General features: G+C 31.7%; 1 protein-coding gene across 1 annotated transcript in view; it reads right to left on the bottom strand.

Moving 5' to 3' along the window:
* Positions 1-24,421, bottom strand: part of DDX10 (DEAD-box helicase 10) — a 287,623-nt gene that overhangs the window by 213,996 nt on the left and 49,206 nt on the right. Inside the window, exons 10-13 of the mRNA XM_051986940.1 lie at positions 23,055-23,156; positions 20,396-20,483; positions 17,640-17,728; positions 7,935-8,430 (exon numbers count right to left, since the gene is read on the bottom strand). Coding sequence (XP_051842900.1) covers positions 7,935-8,430; positions 17,640-17,728; positions 20,396-20,483; positions 23,055-23,156 — 775 coding nt within the window. The remainder of the gene's footprint in view (positions 1-7,934; positions 8,431-17,639; positions 17,729-20,395; positions 20,484-23,054; positions 23,157-24,421) is intronic.

Below are 24,421 nucleotides of genomic sequence, written 5' to 3'. Positions count from 1 at the left end.
CTATTTTTGTTGATCAACTAAACAAAAAACTAAAAGGTACAGATCAACCCTTTAGGAAGACTTGGAGTTACATTCTGCTTCTGGGACACCCTGGTTGTGATCCTAAGCAAATTATCTATCTTCCTAGATCTAGATTTCTGGATAAATTTTCCTTATCAGGAATTCCTGATGATCATTACATCATAAGTTGAGAAATAAAAGAAAAAAAGAAATCCTTACAAAGAAAAATATATTAGATCTATTTTTAGCAGTCCTTAATTTTAAATGATCATATAATGGCCAAATCCTGAAAATAACCAACATAACTTTCAAAATTAACATGTCCAGGATGGTACTTCTATTTTTGCTATTTCCATTACAAGTATAATAAAATTAAAGCAAAATCTAATAAGTGTATTTTCTAGATTTTAAACTATATAAATAAGCTTTTAGGAAAATGAATAATCAGCAGAAGCTCTAAATATGGTACAAAAGTGGGAAATAAAGGGAAACTAATCAAAATATTTTTAATAATAAAATGATTCTGCATATAAGAGAATAAACATTAAGCCAAATGTCTTTTGTTTTCCTTAGTGAATTTACTTCCTAGGAATCACCCTCATACAAAGCAATAGTTTTTTAAAAAGCACATGTACACAAAACACAGTTCAGTTAGTGCATCTAAGTTTTAACTCAAAAATTAACTGATTCTGAATTGGAAACAAGCTTAAATAATATTGGAGCCAAGAAGAATGCAATAAACAGCACGTGTACCACATCTGGTAAAGAGTAAGAGTGTGAGTGAGTGAGTGAGAGAGAGAGAGTTTGTGTGTGTGCGTGTGCGTGTGTGTGTACATAACATATACAACATGTAGACATGAAATATGGAATCCACCAATGTTCAATGTTTTATATAGTCCTCACTACTGCTCCATTCCATTAATAAAGGTAATAAGAAGCATAGTAAATGTTCCCCTAAATACCTGAATAGACAGTCCATTTGATAACCTATGTTCTAATGTTCAGAAGTGACGTTTTAAAAGAATAGAAAAGCCTACAAAGTCTTTCTCTTCAAGGAAATACTAAAAGAAAAAGTTTTTTTTTTTTTTTTAAACTAATATACATATGAAAGTTACAAGTACAGATTTAGAGTGAGGGGATATTTGAGGCCATCTATCCAAACCCTCATACTTAAACAATTGAAGGAACTAATATGAAGTTACTCAAGATCTCATACTCAAGTGTTAAAATTTCAATTCAGATCCTTGAATTTCAAATCTAATGACAATTTCAGCATATGGCATTAGCTTTAGAAGTAATAGTAAGTCAGTGTTTGACTTTATATAATGAAAAACTACTAGAGAAAATTCATAACTTTAGTAAAGTTGGAAGATACAAAATAATTCCACATAAATCATCAATAGTTCTATTTGTTAACAACAAAGTTCAGCAGCAAGAGACAGAGAAATCCCATTTAAAATAACTGTAGATAATATAAAATATTTGAGAGTCTATTAACCAAGATAAAGCCAGGAATTATATCAACACAATTATACAACATTTTTCATACAAATAAAGTTAGATCTAAATAACTGGAAGAATATCAAGTGCTCATGGGTAGCCGAGCTAATATAATAAAAATGACAATTCTACCTGAATTCATCAACTTATTCAGTGCCATACCAATCAAAGTGCCAAGCAATTACTTTATAGAGCTAGAAAAAACAACAAAATTTATCTGGAAGAACAAAAGGTCAAGAATTTCAAGGGAATTAATGGGGGAAAAAATGCAAAGGAAGTATGGTATGCCATACCTAAAACTATTATAAAGCAGTAGTTATCAAAAACAATTGCTACTGGTTAAGAAATAAAATAGTTGATCAGTGAAATAGGTTAAGTTCATAAAATACAGTAATCAATGAATACAGTAATCTAGTGTTTGATAAACCCAAAGATTCTAGCTTCTGGGACAAGAACTATTTGACAAAAACTGCTGGGAAAATTAGAAAAATAGTATGGCAGAAAGTCAGGCATTGACCAACACCTAGTACCCTCATGATTTAGATTTAAAGGGTGATACCATAAGCAAATTAGGAGAACAAGGGATAGTCTACCTCTCAGATCTCTGGAGGAGAAGAATTTATGACCAAAGAAGAATTAGAGAACATGTAAAATGTTGTCTGATTGAATGTAATGAAATGTAAAATGGCCAATTTTGATTATATTAAATTTAAAAGGGTTTATATAATCTAAGTTTTAACTCAAAAATTAACTAATTCTGAATTGGAAACAAGCTTAAATAATACTGGAGTCAGAAAGAAGAATGCAGCCAATAATTCTTTCCCAAGAAGGGAAGTAGAAAACTGGTGCAGGAGAGGAGGGGAGGAGGAATTTACCTCTAAAGGTTCTGATAAACTTATAAGAATATAGGCCATTTTCCAATTGATAAATGGTCAAATAATATGAATAGACAATTTTCAAATGAAGAAATTAAAGCTATTTCTAGTCATGTAAAAAAAAAATGCTCTGAATCACTATTGATGGGACAAATGTAAATTACAACAATCTGAGGTACCACTTCACACCTCTCAGATTGGCCAAGATGACAAGTAAAGATAATATAATATTGGAGGGAATGTGGGAAAATTGAGACACTAATATATTGTTGGTGAAGTCATGAACTATCACAACCATTATGGAGAACAATATTTAGCTTGAACTAAAATAGCCCTTAGCTATCAAAGCTATTATTATTAAAAAAAAATATATATATATATATATATATATATATATATATAGTGTACCCTTTTAATTCAGCAATATCTCTACAGAGTCTGTATCTCAAAGAGAGCATAAAAAAGGGGAAAAGGGCCCACATGTGCAAAAAATTTTGTAGCAGCCCTTTTTTGTAGTGGCAAGGAACTGAAAATTGAATGGATGCCTATCAGCTGGGGAATGGCTGAATAAGTTACAGTATATAAATGCCATGAAATTGTCCTATGAGAAATCATCTGCAGGATGATGAATGTGCATTACAATAGTATTTTCACCTTTTTTTGTCTATTGTTTGCTTGCTTGCTTGTTTTTTCTTTCTTTCTCATTTTTTTCTTTTTGATCTGGTTTTTCTTGTGCAGCATGATAAATGTAGAAATATGTTTAGAACAATTATACATGTTTAACCTATACTGGATTGCACTGTTTACTCTCTAGGGAAAGAAGGGAGGGGGAAGGAAAGGGAAAAAATTGAAACACAACATTTTGCAAGGGTGAATTCTGAACACTACCTCTGCATGTATTTTGAAAAATAAAAAGCTATTATGATAAAAAAAATAACCTTCACAAAATTAAAAAAAAAAAAAAATGAGTTTCCTCTTAAGTTCTTCAGGCACAAAGACTAGATTGCTACTTCCTGAAGACTCTTTAAAAAAACAAAAAAAGGGAGGGGAGAAAAAGTACAAATCTCTGAATTTCTGGGTATTAACTTCAAGGTACAGGTAGTATTTTTACTGCTTTTGCCAATAAATACTGTTGAATCAAATGATTTAGAAGGAAAAAATGAAAAATGAACAGCTCATTAACAAGATGGTATCAGACAATAGGATTTGGATTTCCAGATAACATTGTATACAAGCAGATACTGATTCAATTTAAGTATCATCTTTCTAATAAATAGAATTCAACAAAAGTGTAATGTGCTATCTCAAGTGTAGCAAACTCTTTGAGTTGTTGCTTAATAACCACTTTTCTGGGATATTTTGAAGGAATCACTTTTTACATAGAGATTGGACTGGATAAACTTGTAGTCCCTTCTTATACTGTGTCTATTACTTTCTTTGGGATTTAAAAAAATCAGTATTAAAAAATTTGCACATCCCTACTTATATACTATCACTTTTTCTAGAAGTCTTATACACTCAACAGCTAGACAAACTAACCAAATCAAATGACTTGTACACATGCAAATTATTTATTGCCCTATGATAGGAAGATTCTTAGGACCTTCCATGGGAAAATCTTCTTTTCTACTTTCTGCTTTGACCCCTCCAAGTTTTGAGTAAATATCTACATTTCATTCATCTTGATAATTAAAAAATTGAAGGAAAACTAATCTTTCAGAAGACAGCTGTTATACTAAGCTTCCTCAATTCCTGCTCAAACTCAAGTTGTATGAAAGAAAATATATAGAGAACTACTTTCCATTCATTTGTACTTATCTTCCACACCCACAAGTATAAGCAATCCTTAACTTAAAGTTGCCACAGCCTTGACACCTTGGAACCTTCCTCCACCAGGCCAGCCCTCCTTCTTCTACTGGTGAGTTCCTCTAAGAACTTCCGATTGAAGAAAAACCTGGGCCTAGGCCAGCCAATTTTTATTTCCCCTTTCAGTCCTGCATCTAATTTTGTGGACTTCAATATTAAGCCTCATCAGATAACTTCAACCTATTCTTCCTTCCTTCCTCCTTAATTGCTTTTCAGTTCCCTTTCATGTGTTATTCTGCCTATGAGAAGATAGTTGAAGGCAAATACTGTTTTTTTGTTTGTGTTTGTATTTCCAGCTCTAGCACAGAGTCTGACACATACTAAGAACATAATAAAGCTCTTGCAGCCTGTCTATCCATAATATATAATTTATCTACTCAGCCAGTTACTTCTATATTTTCAACATCAACCCAGAAAAAATGAACTTTGGCAACATTTGATAACTCTCCTAGTGAGACTGATCTTGGGTACAAATACTAAATCTGGCACCAGAGGTTATTTTCTCTGCTACATTTCCTCAGTCCTGAAGTTTCATTTGCCTAGAGTTAACCAACATCAAGAAGTAGCTGAAAACAAGGAGGAGGATAAGAAGGGATCCAAACTAAACTAATGGTAAAGAAGAAAATGCTACCTGAAACTGAGGCTATAAAATGAAACTTTTTTGGTTTGAGGATTTTGTTTGGTTTGGTTTGGGTTTGGGGGAAAGGAGGGAAAAGGGGATATTTTTTTCTGTACAGTTTGTTGTTGTTTGTTTTTGTATACCTGTACACTGCTTCTGAAGGCATTTATCAAATTTATTATTTTTTAAAAGAGTTCCAAAAATTAAAAACCAGAAAACAGCAATATTTGAATAATGCTTATAGCGCTAAAATAGCCACATTAAAGAAAGGTATTGATTTCAAAGAATTTTGTAAAAGTAAATGGTTGCAAATTGTGGTATATGAATGTAATGGTAAACTATTTTCTGCAAAAAATGATGAAGAGGCAGATTTCAGAAAAGCTTGGAAAGATCTACATGTACATATACATGCTGAATGAAGCAAGCTGAACCAGAAGAACACTGTATACAGTAAAAGCAGTATTGTGTCTATGATGATTATCTTTGACAGTCTTAGATCTTCTCATCAATACAATGATCTAAGACAATTGTAAAAGACTCATGATGGAAAATGCTATCCATATCCAGAAGAAGAATTATGTTTGGGGAATTTATAATATATAAATATATTTCATTGAAAAAAATTATAAAGTGGGGAAATTTTAAAACAAAAAACAAAAAAAGTAAATGGTTACACAATAAGAAATAATAAGAAATTAAGAAAAAAAAGAAACGTTTGGTCAACAAGAATCCCCAAAAAGATACACAATGATTATAAAAATGTAAACAAAACAAATTAGAAACAACATAATTCTACATCATAATAATGACTCATGTTGTCCTAAAGAAATGGAAAAATGTGTTTCCCTTCATACAATACAGAAGTGAGAGGAGGACATTGAATACAGAAACTTGTATACATCACTAACATCTTACTTGGTTTGGCTTAAAAGGTACTCTGGGAGCTGGATATATCCAGAAATTCTCATTATATAAAAATATAAGGCATCAACAAAATGGGCAATCTTATTAGTTTACAATTATAATACATAAGTAGTGAACAATATTTAAATTTTTTTTCAGTGAGGCCAATAAAAAGCATTAAGTTGTATTCTGCTGATAACATTTCATTATTCTAGGGTAATGTGCTAGACTGAGAGCTGGTATGAAAGCCTTAACTTTGCAATTAAGGTTGAGACTTAATATTGAGCATGCCTTTAACCATCATTCAAAGATTTTTTTAAGTGGGCACTTAAAAAAAAAAAACTTTGAAAAAGCTAAATAGAAAAGAATTAAAGAATGAAAAATTCAATTAAAATATGATCATTCATTTTAAATGAAGAATAAAATCAGCAGAAGGCAAAGATGTTACTGCTGATAAAATAGAATCTTTAAAAAGTTTTAATGTCAATCTCTGGATCACTAATAGCTTCCTGAATTTAATTAGCATTAAACAACTATTTCAATAGAAAAAGATTTATATAAGACATTGTGAACTTGTATTAAATATTTTGTTTTCAAAGAAATATATACAGATGATATCCATAAGGATAATACATCAATGAATCCAAGACAGCAGGCAGTAAATCATACATCTCTGAAAATCAATTATTCAAGAAATCATCAAGCTATACTAAATTTCTCCAAAGTATTCTGAATGATACCTGAGAAAGCCTCTTCCCAAAAGCCTATTAGAATTCCATAACCTTTATGAAGGAACAGTACTACATATAATTTGCTATAACATGTATCACAGTAAACCCAAGTGTATATGATTGTTTACTATTTTATCTCTCTTAATTGATATACATATACTTCACAAAGTTTTCTATCACAGAGCAATTCACAATTGGAAGTTGATCAAATTTTTAGATTGCTTTCTACAAAAAGCCAGACATCAGTTATTAAACTAAAAACACATAATTTTCATTATATTAGGGTTCCTAAAGGAAAATCATCTTCAACTTAAACTCTCACCTTGCAGAAATATAATTTGCCAAACGTATTAAGTGTGCCCATAGTAAGAAATATTAACCACTCTCAAATGCTGGAAGCAGGAGAATATGAAGGATAGCCATAAATGTCAAATGCCAAGATAAACAAACATGTTAATCCAAGTGCTAAGTTTATGCAAATCATCCAATATTTCAAATGACAATATTTTTCTGCTTCTTACCTCTACTCTGACTCAAAATGATTTTATAGGATAAAGACAAAATATCTTAAGAAATTTTTTAAATTCCTAACTAGTAGACTTCAATGCAAATCTAAACCAAAAATGTTCTGCTATAAATTTGTATGATTTTAGTTTTAACCACTAGGATCATTAAAACTACTTTATTTAGGATTGGTTTTGTTACATATAGAGCATTTCTAAGCCCTTATTTAGTAAAGAAATAGTTTGCTAGAAGAATATGTCTACTGAAAAGTAATCTAACATTTTACGTAAGTTAATGAAATATGTAATCTATGATTTACTGATTCAGAATTCTAATAAAGATTGAACTAATAAAAGAACATTGTTATTTCTCAAAACATTTTTATTTTAAGAAGAGTATTCAATTAACTTACACAAAGAAATACATTTGCAAAAAGTACAAGATTTACATAAATACTTTTAATAAATCTCTCTAAGGAGTATCCTCTAAGTTACTGATAGTGTCCAATAGCAAAGGTCTCATTAATAATAAAATTCATGGCAAAAAAGGATTGCATTATTACAAAAAACATTTGTAATAATTTTTATTAGGAGGTGAGGTAGCATGAATAATACTAAAAGGACCTAGAACTATGAAGCTTGGAGCCCCATCAATTAACTGAATGTTATATAACTATAACTTTAAGTATTTTTGAGACACTATTTGAAAGCAACTAAATGTATAGAGATTAAAGTTGTCAATTTGCTATAGCTCCCACAGTTATGAAATATAAAATGGACTCTGCACTTCATTGGGATGGATTTCTTACTTTAAATCTTTGCTTTTTCAAAGGTTCTGAAGTCAGTTAATATGTAATTATTTATAAAATGCATAGTAAGTACTCAGAAAATAGTAATGAAAAAGAATATAGTAATCACCTTTTAGAAAGAAACTTACCTGGATGGTAGATTCTTTAAGGTCTAATCCAAATACATTATGTCGCTTGACTCTAAAGAAGTCAACATCAAGACCATCTTCATCCTCTTCATCTCCATCTAAATTCTTTTCAGAAATCACTTTGTCTTTTGAAGTCTCATTAGTAGCTGGAAGAGCTTGTATTTCAAACCCCTTAACATTTTCTACTTTCTCCTCTCTATCTTCATCTTCCTCCAGTTCTTTCCCTTCATTTTCATTTTCTTCTTTATTAATAACACTTGCTGGTTTCTCTTTGTCTTTCTCTCCAGGTGTCTTCTCTCCTTTCTGAAGAATGGACATTTTCTCATTGAAATATGCTCTGAACTCCTCCACTTCATCATTGGTGAGGGAAGAAGCAACAGGTCTCTTTCCATCTTTGCTTTCATGATATGCTTTACTTATCACAGATTCTTTTGTCATTTGTTGCTGTATTCTCTGAAGAAATCTTACCCGTGGTGCCACAGCAAGGCCAAGAGAACTGAATTACAAAAACAAAGCAAGAAATAAAACTTCCATATTAAGAATCTGGTGTTCAAAATATGAAAATAAATGTGTTCATATATATGTATATATATATATATATACATGTATATGTACACACACACACACACACACACATACACATACACATACTGCAATAACCATTCTCTCATAGATCAGTAGTCAAAAAACAAATTACTCTCAAAAGAATTGAAAAGGATTAACAACCACATGAAAGAATGCTCCAAATCACTAATAGTAAGAGTAGTGAAAATCAAAACAACTTGGAAATTAGAAAAATGACAAAATATGAGAATAGTAAATTCTCGGTTGTAGGAAGATGGGAGCATTGATACATTATGGGTGAATCCCTAAATCAATACAACCATTTTAGAAAGCAATTTGAAATTCTGCAAATAAAGTGATAAAATGCCTTTATCTTTTGAACCTGAGATCCCATTAATGGGCAAATACCATGGATAAAAAGAAAAGTACCCATTTATAACAAACAGCAGCACTTTTTGTGACCGCAAAGAATTGGAAACAATGGAGCTGTCCATTGATTACAGAATGGCTAAACAAGTTGCAGTACATTAATGCAATGGAATATTACTATTCTGTAAGAAATTATGAATATGAAATTTATATGAAACAGAAAAATCTAAATGAACTGATGCAAAATGAAGTAAGATTCAAAAAGAGGAACCACCACAAAAGACAGAGACACAAAATGAAAAAAATCAATTAAGTTACCCAAATTTAACTATGAAATAAACCTAAAGAACTTCTAAATGCCCACATGGTTCTCTGATATGTCATGATCCAACGGACAAATTGGTACTCATTTTGACTATTGGGGTTTTTTCTATCTACCTCATCATTCTGATGTATGTCCAGAGAAGTCAGAATGTTAAAAAAAAAAAAAAAAAAGTAACATATGAATTAGCAAGTTATTAATTTATGCACTATTTTTATTACGGATATCTACAGATATCTAAAAGGAGTTTGGGAACTCAAATTCAATGACAATAGTAAGTATTCAAAAAATAGTAATGAAAAAGAATATAGTAATCACCTTTTAGAAAGATTTGAAAACCTAGATCTTCTAGTTTAAGAAATGAACCACTGAAATATAAGCACCACCAATTTTTAGATGATGAAGTGTAGCAAATTCTCCCTTACAAAGCCAAGTAAACATGAAACTCATTTAATATCCTAGACCATGGACTTACATCACTTTGTACAAATTATTTGCAAGTTTAATGATAAGTCTAATTTTATTGAATGGCTCTGGGAAGACATTGCATGAGGCCAAAAAAAACAAAAAACTGAATTTTTCTTTTCTGGAAGCAGATAGTTCTATAGCCTGCCTAATGCTAAAAGAACGTTACAATACATTTGTTCAGTGTTAATATGTAGCTTGTTTTTTAATATGTCACATTGGTGGAGTACAACATTATACATGTAAAAATAATATGTGGAACCCATCTGTGGATTCATCTTGTATAATTTGAAAGATTGTCATTTATGCATCTAAAAAAGGAGACAAAGCACCAGACAGTAGGTCTGTAAAAAGTCAGGATATCTGAGGCCAAAAGTCACCTCAGATACCCATTACATAGGTCTATAATAATCTATAGTAATTTAATCTATGAAAACTGGATTCCTCACCTGTAAAATGGGTATGAGATACTTACACTATCTATCTCAATAGTTTGTCCTGATGAATGACTTTTACAAACATGAAAGTTCTAATAAAACAGTACAGCATGATACTGTGGATAGAGAGCCAACCTTGAAGCTAGAAAGCCAAGGGATCAAATCCAGCTTCTATCTAGTTATACAACCATGCCAAGTAAATTAACTTCTCAGTGTTCTAAGCAAAATTAGAGTTATAAGAAGGCAAACACTGGTAGAAGGAATTTCATCAGTGGTGGAAGGAGCTTCCTCACCAGAAAGTTCTATATATCAGTGAAATCACAGATTCAGCCTATTCTTTCTCAAATGCCAGTAATTCTAAAATATAAGACAGCTTGTCATTCTATAAGCAAAGTTCTAAGTCTAATATTTTTCCGACAGAAATAATATTACACTGGATTATGTTCCGGATCAAAGGTCTTATAATTAGTTTTTAATATAAACAATGACTACTTAAACTTAAATATGTGCTATTCCTATATAAGATATAGTTTAATGCTAGAAAATACAAGATGACTTGTAAACTATTCACTTTTCAGTTAATTTGCATAAAGGAGAGATACAAACTCATATTCAAAAAATATGACCTCAAAATTTGGGTTCGTGTTCTGTCTCTGACATATATTGGCTACGTGACCATTTAACCTCTCAGTGCTCAAGCAATTCCTTAACTAAGGCTCTAAGTTACAGAACATGTTCATCTATATTGGCAGAGGGAAGAAGGCCTCACAAAATGAATCCAAAAAAAAAAAGTCTTACATAAATAAAGCATTTATAAATCAAACATTATGATGTAAGACAAATCATATAAAGGTTTATATATGAAGAATAATCAAATTTAGAGCAGAAAGAATCAAAGAGATTCATGGAGAAAGCTACGCACTAAATAAAGGTCACAATGATCTCTTCTATTCATCAAAGTGTATCAGGAAACAAAAAATTGGGGAATGAAGTTTGAGTAACTGCTTTACAGATAAAATAATATGGATAATCTAATGTACAAAAAGATTTGTGACATCTCTTTTTCTTGTGGTAAAGATCAAGTTCCTATCAATTAGGGAATATCAGAACAAATTAAGATATATAAATGTAACGGAATATTATTTTGTTATTGCAAAATAATAAGTGAAAGCCACAAAGACTTTTCCTAATTTTTATATGAAGTGATGCAGAGTGGAGTAAGTGAGCAAAACTAGAAAAAAATTTCTACATTAACAAAGCATTTAAAAACAGACAACTTGTAAAATCAAGATTTCTATTATTGGTCTGTAAGAAATGATCCACAGGAGGATTTTTAGAAAGGCCTGGAGAGACTTACATGAACTAATGCTGAGTGAAATGCGCAGAACCAGGAGATCATTATATACTTCAACAATACTATATGATGATCAATTCTGATGGACGTGGCACTCTTCAACAATGAGATGAACCAAATCAGTTCCATTTGTTCAATAATGAAGAGAACCAGCTACATCTAGCAAAAGAACTCTGGGAAATGAGTGTGAACCACTACATAGCATTTCCACTCCCTCTGTTTTTATCCCCTTGCATTTTTGATTTCCTTCTCAGGTTAATTTTACCTTATTTTTAAGTTCGATCCTTCTTGTGTAGCAAAATAACTGTATGGATATGTACACATATATTGCATTTAACATGTACTTTAACATATTTAACATGTATTGGTCTACCTGCCATCTGGGGGAGGGAAGGAGGGCGAAGGGGAAAAATTGGAACAAAAGGTTTTGCAATTGTCAATGCTGAAAAATTACCCATGCATATACCTTGTAAATAAAAAGCCATAATAAAAAAATAAATAAAAATAAAACATGGTGACCCTTAAAAAAAAAAAAAATCAAGATTTTTGATCAGTGTAATAACAAATCATGATTCTAGAGAACCAGAGATGAAGCATGCCCACCTCTTAATAGAATGGCAATAGATTCAAGGTACAAAATGAAACATATACATTTTAACAAAACTTTTATAGAAGCAATTTTCAAAGTCTTAAGAATTCTGATCAATGTAATGACTAATCATACAATAATGGAAGTATATCTATCTCCTGATAGAGAAGATGACAGATTCAAGATGCAGAATGTGACAACATTTTCAAATTTAGTCATGGAGAAATGTGTTTTACTTGACTATATATATTTAGTACAAGTGGTTTGTTTTGTTTTCTTTTGGTGGGGGAAGATTATGGGAAAGGGAAAAAAATAACATTTGGGTTTATCAAACTAAGAGAATAAAAAGCGATTGTCATTTCTTAAATGAAAAGAATAAAGAAAATGTGAAAGTTACATGGCAAATTTATTATATACTTAAAGGAAAAAAAGCTGTTTATAAGAAAGATATGCAGGTTCAGGAATGATCCTTTTTTCTGTTCTATCTTGTATATGGAAGAGTTCATTTTATGTGGTGTTAGGTTCAGGATTAAAAAGAAAGTACAGTCAAATAATATGGGTATAAGTTGCAGAGTACAAAAGATGAAACACTATCTAACTTGTATATCAACCACACTCCAAAACAGTAGTGTAACAGTCCAAGATTTCTGCTACCTTAATTTTGAGAAATTAAGAACAAGTATTTAAATGATGACAGTGTTCTGGGACATACTAAAAGCAATGCATACTAAACACATGATAGGCAGTCAATAAATATTTTGGAATAGTTAAGTGCTGGATATGATCCATGATTTCAAGAAATTACATCTTAAGATAAATAACTAAGGAAGGACAAAGCCAATACAGAATAATTATTATACTGTGTTACACTTAGGACATCAACTTATGTTGATGTCTATATAATTTTTTTTTAAAGCAAGTGGTGGAAGGGATTCATGTTTTAGATAATATGCATACGAGATGATCACTAATATCACTCTAGGATTCTCTGGATATGGAAAAATAGTACATACAACCAAGATATTAGTGTGATATTAAAGACAATGGTAGTATTGTGGGATGGTTTTGGTTTTTTTTTTTTTTTAACACCTATTATCTCACGAAAAACAGTTCTCCTCAAAGAAACTAATAATAATCTCCAAGTTACTAAATCCAATGGCCTTTTCTCAATCCTCTCTTCTTGACCTTTCTTGGTCTTTGACACTTGATAACTCACTTCTCTCTAGGTTTCCAGGACACCACTCTCTGCTGTTTTTTTACCTTACCTATCCTCTTTGCTCCATTGCTAAATCGTCATCCAGATGGCACTCTCAAACCATAGGTTTTATATAAGGTTCTGCTCTGGGACCTCATTTCTTCTCCCTCTCTATTATTTGACTTGGTGATTTCATCACCTCTCATAAACAGTTTGCTGTGTATATGTTTGCATGTGATCTTCTCCATTAGAATATAAGCTCCTTGAGGACAGGGACTGTCTTTTGCTTCTTTTTACAACTTTACCATTTAACACAACTCTTGGTACATAGTAGTAGGCACTTAATAAATGTTTACTGACTGACAGCAAAATGTTTCATAACTAAATTCAGAGTAAGTAAACATCTTCTATTTTCTATTTATTAAAATAAGGCTCCAAAATCTACCTAATTCCCCTACCCAATCAATTTTAAATATATTGATATGCTCCAGAAAATTAAAGAGGATCCATTTATTGTGGATAGAACCACAGAGATAGTAAATGCAACTTAATGTCCACAAAGCAAGAAAGAACAAGCCTTATTTTCATCTTCACTGATGATCAATTTACAAAGATCCTCATCTTGGCAAGAACTAACAAATTTTATAAGGCTTACAATGAGCTGACAGTAAAAATCTTAAATGTGTATCACTAGACATGCTAAGAAAAACATCTCTAACTCTACCATATGGTTTTTGGATGATCAAAAAAGATATATAAATAGTGGTGGGGAAACAGAGGCAGGGAAGGAGAAGAGAAATAAAGTAGTTTTGTTTATTGACATCTACTAATGTGGGAATAACCAAGAACTAGAAAAAGGTAAACAAGATGGAAATTAATACAGGAAAAATGGAATTGACATTGTCATATAAAAACACTGGATCACTGGGACAGAAGAAACAGAGGAATTTAGGAAACATCATAAGCATACAGGGTAGTGATAAGTATTTCAGTGACATTACTGTATTTACTGGAAGTCACTCTCCATACCTCCCCCCCCCACTAAAAAAAAAAATGCATTCCTGACTTGCCTTAATAATTAATTTTTCAAAAAGTAGAGAATGCAACAAGGGAACTGCTATTTTTTGATCTGACACTGGTCAAGAGGCAGAAACTAACTGTTAAACTAGAAATGTTGGAAACCATGAGTAGAAGATGTTGAATTTAGTTGTTTTCAATCACGTCCAACATTGTGTGAGCCAAGTTTTCTTGGCAAAGACATTGCAGTGGTTTGCCATTTACTTCTTCATTCCATAGATCAGGAAACTGAGGCAAACCTAATGTACTAAAAACAGTAAAGTGAGGGCATAGGATGACCTCACTCCATCTTCATTGTTTTTACCCTAGGCTAAGCTCATAATAAGTATGACCTTGCCTACATAAATGTAGTGTTCCTACAATTTCCAAAATAAAATATAAATATACAACCATATTATTCTGGTATACAAAGTCCTTCACAATAAAGCTGCCAACTACCAGGAAGAGCCAACAAGTTATACTGAATGCATTTAGTTTCAAAAGTCCTGAGTCCCAATCCCAGCTCTACCACTTGCTGCCATGTTGTATGGTCTTAGGCAAATCGTTTCATCTCCCTACATCTGATTTTTCACCTATAAAATGAGGCCTTTCAGATAGATGATCTCTCTGATCCCATCCAGCTTTAAATTCTATGGTCTTCCACACAAGCAGCTTCAGAACAAAAAAAGCCACCAACTAGAGAACAACCATTAGCCTCTACTCCCACACATCACAAGATGGGAGCAGAGGATCTAATATCACCATAGCTAAAGACAATTCAGAGGACATAAGTAGATCTTCACTTTAATGAGTTAAACAAGTTGCAGAGGTTGAAGCCGGAATCCAAAAAATCCCTGGGCTCAAGAGAGTAAAGACTTATGGATGAAATTGGCCAGTTTTAGAAAGGTGGCAGCTTAATTGAGTTGGTTGACTAATGAGCAAAAAATGAAGAAAATGAGAGGATGAAAGTAAACAACATACATATCAACTGCTTCAATCGAAGAAAAGGAGGAAAAAAGGAAAGAAAAGGAAAGGAGGACCCAACAAGAAAAAAAGAAAATGCAATTATGAAAGTAATGACTGAACATGCGGCTTTGTAAAAACAGAACAAAACGAATTTTTTTCATAATAAACTGATTTTGCAAAATATGCAGCTGAATGCTCCTAATAAATATACATCTATAAATATAATTTGGGATTGTAAGTGCTTTTTAATAGGATATAACTTAATAGAACCCTTCCCACATCCTACTTTCTCTATTACTGCAAAGGGCAATACTATCCTCCCAAATCCAAACTCTCTCTCTTTCTCCACGTCACCAAAATCCAATCTGTTGCCTGCTGATTTTACCCCTCAAACATCTCTCAAATACATGCTTTTCTCTTCTCTGACAGATACTAGCATGATACAAGCCCTCATAACCTCACAGATGGACTATTTCAACAGTCTGTTGATGCTTCTACCTGCCTCAATCTCTCCCAACTCCAAACCACCTTCTCTTTAACCATCAAAGTGATCTTCCTAACGAGGAAGTCTGACTCAACACACACCAGGTGTTCCCTACTGCCTCCAGAAGAAAATATAAAATCATTTTTGGGGGCACTCAAAGCTCTCCAAAACTTAGGTCCCCCTGCCTTTCCAGGCTTTCTACTTCTTATTCTTCAACATGTACTCTTCAATTCAGTGATAATAGCCTCCTGTCTCTTTTCTTTTTCACCTACTAACTTCCCTGGCTTCTTTTAAGACCTAATTTAAATCCCATTCTTCACAGGAAGTCTTTCCCAACCCCTCTTAATTCTAGTAGCTCTCCGCAATTAATTAATTAATTGTCCTGGCATGGCTTGTTTGTACATATTTGTTTGCTTGTTCTCTCCTGCATTAGATTGTGAGCTCCTCAAAGGCAGAGAGACTGTGTTTTGCTTCTTTTTATATTCCCTAGTACTTACATGGTGGCTGGCACATAGAAGATGCTTAAAAAAATGTTTACTAATTGCACCTGGTATCCTACTTATTTTTGTCTATTCACATGAATTATTCTTTTCCCCCATTTCCAGATACACAAATTACATAAAAAAAGATGATGATGTTCACTAATTAATTTGGGAACAGTGCAGAGCTTTTTCTCAATTCAACTGTCCATCTTCAAAACAAATGTTCTCATAGTGATGATTTATTACTTTGAATCTTATAATAGCATAATTGTTCAGGAATAAAAACTGGTGAATGGTAGGTGTATGTAAGCTGAAGCATTGATGACTCACAAGTAATAACAGGCACAAGGTATATTACTAATGAATGCACAAGTGCAATATTAGTTATATACTCCAAAGACTCTACCAAAATATTGACTTTTTCTAGCACAAGCAATTAGAAACCAAATGGATGCCCACCAAAACTGGTACAGCAAAACAAATCATATTATGTGACTATAACTGAATACCCATGTGCCACACAAAACAACAAATAAAAAGAATGCAGAAGAACATGGAAAGATTTGTATGAACAAAGAAATTAGAACTAGAAAAAAAAAGCTATAATAATATAAATTAAAACAATAAAGATAATGCTAAATTACAGGTCCACCTGTTAGAGCTGGATATTTGTATTGTATTCCCTTAAAAGACAACTGCCAAATACATTCAAAATCTAGAAGTTCAAAGATCAAGTAAAAGGAACCAAATGACCCTTCTCTGTTATAACTGGGATTCTGAAAGCACCTATTCTTCCTGAACATTATTATCTACACAAAAATTTGTCCCAGGGACAGTTTCGTAACCTAATGGCAAATGTTGAGGACAATCAAAGGTAGTCTGAGTAATAATTTTGAACGTTTTGCTTCTTATAGAAATCATTCCTGTGAAACATCCCAGAAAATGACTGGCAGACACAATCATTTCATGAGCTATTTTTACTTAATAGTTTTTGTTGCTGTTATAAAAGATAGTTCAATAGGCAGGGAAGATAACAGAAAATGAAGGTGGTATGTAAAAAAGGCATCAATTAAAAATAAATAAATGTATGAGTGGAAAAGAAGAGGGGCTTGTTATAGAACTTAGCCAAAGAATAAAAATATATACAAGCCCAAATACTCCACTGATAAGAAAAGACCTAAAGATTCTCCCTTATACTGGATAGATTCTCTGTTGACATCTATGGAAGAATAGAAACAAGAATGAGAAGACACAGATGGCTAGGTTGTCATGGGCAACAACAGAAGTTAAGAATCACATAGCTGAAATCACAGATCTGCTAAGTACAAGTATCAGAGTTCTGCATATAAGCAGGCACTCAATAAATATATGCAGCATTGGATTAATGGTCCACAATGGCATCTCAATTCTATAAATACTTACAGAGCATATTCAGGTAGAAGCAACTTGTTCACATCAAACACTTCCTTATTCTTCATTAGATATACTGAACGCAGGTAGGACACAAAACACTGTAAAAAGAATTTTTAGGATATTATACATAGACAAATGGTAAAAAAACAGAAATTTAAAATCAACCCCAAAAGACACATTGAACACAGTACCAGGTAATCATAGGAAAGCACTTTACAAATAATATTTCATTTAAACCTCACAACAATTCCATTAGATGATATTATTATCCCCATATTATTAATCTCCAGATTAGGGAACTGAGGCAAAGATAACTTGCCCAGAATCACAGAGCTAATAAATGTTTTAAACGGGATTTGAACTCCCATCTCCTTGGCTCCAAGTTTAGATCTCTTAATAAATCTTAATAACTTTGTGCCATCCAGATCCCTCAAATAATCTTGCAATTGTTTCCCAGCATATATGTTATATTCTCTAAAAAAATGCAAAGTCATCAAGGGAAGAGATTGTTGCATTTGTTCCTTTATATACATGTACCTGTCAGAATAGTTTCTATTCAATGCAAAGCAGTTACTTAATATAAAAGTCTGAAATGAATAAAACCTGTTCTTTGAAAGCTAACAATCTAAACCTTGGCACCTCTTTAGAATAATACTAATAAACAGCTAAGGAAATAATTTCTTATTGATATTATTTAATTTTCCTGCTAATTTCCCCTTCTTCCTTCTCTGTTTTCTCTGTATTTTTATTCTTATGCCTCATACGTAATCCTGACTTTAAACGAATCTCTTCTCCATTTTTTTTGCAAAAGTTATTTCCATTCCTCTGCTGCCTCTAAAAAGTAAGAATTTGAGGATCATTTTTCCCAGCAATTGTTCATTGACATTTATGCTAGCTGCTTACCAATTCTGCTATGTCAAGATTATAATCAAAAGCTAGAAAATCATTTCTATGATACTAGAGAATCTGCTACATGTGGTGATGTTTCTACATCCCACTTGCCTACATCTGTCACCCAATACACAGAATCATTTATTTCAATGTGCCATACTATTCTTTTTGTTCTGGTAAGCTTATTTGTTAAATGTAGAAGCCAATGCAACAGCATTTCTGTAATACTCTGCATTTATTGATTCACTCATGAATCATGTCCTAGGCAGCAAATTCTAACCAACTCAAAAATTACTTGACTACTTAGGTCTTTTTGACCTAATGTATGTTTGAATCCATTTTTTTCTTTAAAAATAATTTGTCATGCCATTTCCCAATTTCAAAAAAAAATTTGATTCCATGTTTTGTATATGCTTACGAGGTAAAATTCAGATATAGTGATAAATGTACACTCTATCAATATTATATTTAGCTATTCAAAGACCTTTTACTTTGCATTTAAACTAAGTGCACTGAACTCAATAAATTCCAGTTTTGAACTTTTTGACACTAAGAATTAAAAAGTAAAAATCTCCCCAAATTTTGTACTTCTGTTCAATTTGGTGATTGGTTGTTTTGATTTGGTTTGATTTGATTTTTTTCCTGATACTTGTCAAGATAATTATGCTTACTCATTAACCAAATTCCAAGACCTGTGACTTCACTAATATACGGAACTCCCAGTATGGGAACTTCTGATGAAGTAGACGTACAACTATTCTACATCTTTTAAACTCTTGGACTTGGCACAATACCTAGAATATCAAGCAGTAAAGTTAATAGTATGTGTCTGACTCCAAAGTCAGATTTTGCATCTCTGTAAAAACTTTTGAGAGACTAACATGTTCTTACAAGAAAATATTTTTTCAAAAAAGAGAAAAGAAAAAGGAAAATATTCCTTAAAGAAGTTCTACCTATATAATATTTACATTTTGTGTACATAAAATATAAATGAGTCACAAACTCTCTGGGTCTCAGTTTCTCATCTCTAAAATAAAGAAAATGGACTATTTGACTTCTCAAATCCTTTCCAGATCTAAATCTAAAATCTCATTATCCTATTCTCTCCACCCAAACAAACCTAATCAATTATAAAATAGTCAGTACTATTCCTATCCATATGGTCAAAATCTTTTTTGGTTAGTCTTTGATGGTCTGCCCAGAAGGTCCTTAAAAAAATGATTTTCAAATTAAAGATGTCATATTGCTCAAGGGAATATTTTTATCTGAAAAATTATACCTCCATCCAAAAAAATAACTAGAGATATACAGCACTGTAAATGTTTAATAAATATATAATAATTTGATTATTCCCAACAACCGAATGTCTCTACACACAAAAAAAACTTGTACAAAAAAGCAGCTTTCTATACAACAAGACTTTAAGTTGTCCCTCAATACCACATTTTAAGTATAATTCTATGAGCAAAAGAATTCCAGCAGCAGCAACCAAGCATATATCAGGATTGAAATGCTTCTTTGGGGCATAGAGGGGAAGAGAGGAGAGACACTAACACTTACATATGATATTACTTTTATGATTAAAAATTAACTGATAAAACTATCTCATTTTTCCCAAACAACATCAATTCATAACTTACAAAGGGCCTATATGAAAGAATATTCCCTAAACAAGAAATATAATGAAATTCAACACAATGTAGAGCTGGTGCCACAGAACACTAATGAACTCTTTACTGGCCCAAAAACCAAAATTACAATTTCCGAAGGCATTGACTTCTTACTTTATATCTTCAGAGCACAAACATTTGCAATAGTACAACTACACAAACTCAAAATATTAAATATAGTTATTTTATTCAAAAATTACTTACCCTTTGGGCCCGTTCTTTTAGATCTTGATCTTGAGCTAAAAATGCTTCCAGTTTCTTCTGGATATCTATAAGTTTTTCAGGATTAATTCTAAATAATAAAAGAAAACAAAAGCTAAAATTCCATCATTTCATTTTCAAAAAAGTGCCTTCAGACTATTTTCCATCTTTATTATCTGTAATTTTTCATGAAACTATTACTAGTCTCTGAATATGGTTTACTTAAAACTTTACTGAGCATAAAATTCAATCATACCAGCTTTTATGAATGATTCAAAAAAGGCAAATACAGAGATCAGACCTTTTATCAAGAACACAATTCATCCAGAACAAGATAAAGATGATTCAAGGTAAAAGTCACAATTGGCATTAACTATTCTTTGAGTTTATAAAAGGTAAAGAGTAAACTGCAAAGAACATGACATTAATAATAATAATAGCAAACATTTCTATAGTATGTACCATGTACCAGGGCACTGTACAAAAGGCTTTACAATTTTTATCTCATTTGATTCTCACAACAGTCCTGGGAGGTAGTTGCTATTACAATCTCTATTTTATTAGTAAAGAAACTGTGACAGAGTTTAAATGACTTGTTCAAGGTCACACATATCTGAGGTCATATTTGAACTCGGGTTTTACAGACTCCAGGAATTCTGCAATCTAGCAATTTTATAATCACAATCATTTTGTTCCCAAACAACTTGAAATCATTTTTCAAGCAAGTAATAATCAATTTGCTTGGTGTTTATAAACATTTTCCCACATCTAGAAATTAAGAATAACAATAAGTTAATCAAATAAAAACATTTATTAAGCAACTATTGTGTCTAACTGCCCTTGAGAAGCTTACATCCTACTAGATGGAAACACATTTACATATAAGGATATATAAAAACAAGGTAATTTTGCAGAGAAAGCACTAACCATTGTGGAAATCAAAAAAAAAAAAAAAAAAAAATCTCAAACAGAAAGTGGTGTTTGAGCTGAGCTTTGAGGACACCCTGCAAAGGCACAGAGACAGGATATGAAATATCAACAGTGAATAAAGACAAGGTCAATTTGGCAGAAACAAAGAACATGAAGGAAGTAATATAAAGTTAATCAAAATATGTGTTGGTTTCATATTATCAAGAGCTTTACATGCCAAACAAAACGATCAGTATTTGATCCTGGAGACAGAACAGAGAAATGCTGAATAGGAGAGTAATATGTTCAAACATCTTCAGGCCAGGAATATCACTTTTGCTACTACCAGAAAGAAAGATAAACTCCTTAGCAGCTGTACACGAGTTCATATTACATTTTAAGAGGACTTAATATAGACTGATGATGATGTAAGTGGAAAAAGGTTGTGGCACCTAACAAATGAGTGTTATGGGTATCAAAAGATGAAAAATTTAGAGTTTGATAGTCATAAAGTCCAATCCTCTCACTTGAGTATAATGAACACCAGGGAAATTAAATGACTTGTCCTGTATCATCCAGCCTCTAAGTGTAGGAGAAAGATTTCTAGCCCATGGAAAAATTGAAGATAAATAGAAAATAGTGAATCTGGATAAATGAAAGGAAGATGGTGCCACACTTGAAAGAAACAAGGACATTAAGAAGAGGGGTTGCTTTAGGGGCAGAGAGATAATGAATTCTGCTTTGGATATCTTGATTCTGAGATATATTCTAGACATCTTATTCAAAATGTCTAACAGGTAGGTGGTAGTGGTGTAGTATTGAATATCCTCCATATTTATGTAACACTACATTTTGCAAAGTATTTTCACATAATTAACTCCTTTAATCTTCACAAAACTTTGTAGCAGGAACAAAAATACATAGATCAAAGAATATTGATGGGAGACTCAAAAATCATTTCATTTGATTCTCTAATTTGAAAAATGAGGAAAATAATGTCCAGAATGATAGAGTTCTTAACATTGTAGCTTAAAACTGCACTATCACCTTTATATAATATTTTATATCTTTAAAAGTGTTTTTCATTAATTATCTCATCTGATATTCACAAATTTATGAGGTAAGCAATGAAGTTATTACATTTAGCCCATTTTACAGATAAGAAATCTAAAACTTGGGTAGAAATATGTATGGTAAAATATATATCACCAATCCGAAAACTGAATAATCAAGTAAAGTTAGGATGCTTACAATGAACATTGTTGACATTTATGTAAATGTTTAAGGACTGAAAAGCTCTTTACATGTTCTCATTTACATCTTATGAGAACCCTGTGAAGCAGATATTATAAACATTATGTTCATTTTAAAGAAGAAGAAAATGAAACTCAGACATAACAAACAAAAGTGACTGGTTCAGGATTATACAACTAGTACCTGATGTAAAACAGACTTGCTGACTCCACCTTCAATACTCTTATCAACAATAATAGACTGCCTCACATAATAAAAATCTCATTTTACTTGATAGTTTTAATTTTTTTACCCAAACTTGACTCAGATTACAACAGAAATCTTAGTTTAATCCTTCTTTTCTGCTACTTTTCTGATAAAGTTTTTCCAAAACATACAGCAAAAAAAAAAAAAAAAAAAAAAAAACAATGACAACAAAGTATTATGAAATGACTATAGAAATGATTCATATCTTTAGTTTTTCCAATTTCAATATTAATAAACAACAGACATTTCTTACTTGATTTCTTTCACAGGAACTTTCCTCTGGGAAAGCTGATGAACCATTCCTTTTACTTCAGAGGGGAGCAAAATTAACAATGATTCACCACCTTCCTTATATCTAAACAGGGAGAAACAGAGAGAAAACAAAACAAAAAGGAAAACAAAAGAGAAAAGAATTTATTTCATTTCACTTTTTATATTAAATTCAAACATTATTGAATATGTAATGAAAAATCACAGGTTATTTTTATGTAACAAATTTCAATACACATTTTCAAAAAATTTCTACTAGTAAAATAAAGTCATGATTACCACCTTCTTTTTTCATTTTCTTATCAACAATCACAAGTTCTGATCACATTAATAAAAGAAAAAAAATTACTGAGAAACCATATACTAAAAAAAAAAAAAAAAAAAAAAAACAGCCACTCACTGATTAAATACCCAATAATTAAGCACCAACAGTAGGCAGAACTTTTGCTAAGTTCTGGAAGAAATTAAAACGTTTTTCTAGAGCTTAAAGTCTAACATAGAGCTAACTCTTAGGTCACTAGGAAGACATGATAAAATAAGGCAGTAATTTTTTAAAATTGAAGCTCTTTAATTCAATCATTTAAATACTTATAACATGGAAGGCATTATATTAGTCACTAAAAAGACAAAAAGCAAAACAATCCCTGCACTATAATATCCAGAGAAGTATAATTAAAAAAAAAAAAAAAAGAGTGGATTGGGCAAAAGAGATTAATGTCTTTTAGGAATATGTGGGGAAGAAAACACAAACTATAGGGGAGTGAGCAAGGAAGAAAAAGGAAGATCAGGAAAGTAGCACCTGAAATTGAAGGAAGTAAATATTTTGAAAGACTGAGATGAGGACAGTTTACATTCTAAGCATGGAAGATAACCCATATAAATACAAGAAAGTAAGAGAAGAACAAATCTGCAGAACTACTAATAATCTAATTTGTCTGGAACAGAGAACATCAGAAAAAACATTTGAAATAAGTCTGGAAACATAGACATTTAAATGTTAGAATATCTTATTTGATCCTAAAAGTCACAAAATGTTTTGAATAAGGCATTGGAATAGACCTGAGCTGAAGGGAGATAGAAATAAAACTCAGTAAGAGACTATTATAATAGCCTAGGCAAAAGAGAATGATTTCTTGAAGTTAAGTATTGGGTGGATAGGTGGAGAAAATCAAATGTGTACAAAAGAAACTATTAAGTTAAAAATCAGCATGACTTGACAAATGATTGGAAATAGAAGGGAAGGAAAGGGAAGAATGAAAGATGACAACAATGGCTACAAACTTTGTATGACTCAAAATGGTGATACCAGCAACCAACAAATATGGGAATTTCAATCAGGTAAGGGAAAAA

Source organism: Antechinus flavipes, chromosome 3, assembly GCF_016432865.1.
Source record: "Antechinus flavipes isolate AdamAnt ecotype Samford, QLD, Australia chromosome 3, AdamAnt_v2, whole genome shotgun sequence".
NCBI classification, from domain to species: Eukaryota; Metazoa; Chordata; class Mammalia; order Dasyuromorphia; family Dasyuridae; genus Antechinus; species Antechinus flavipes.
Note: the sequence above shows the minus strand (reverse complement) of the source record. Positions and strands in the feature narration are given on the sequence as shown.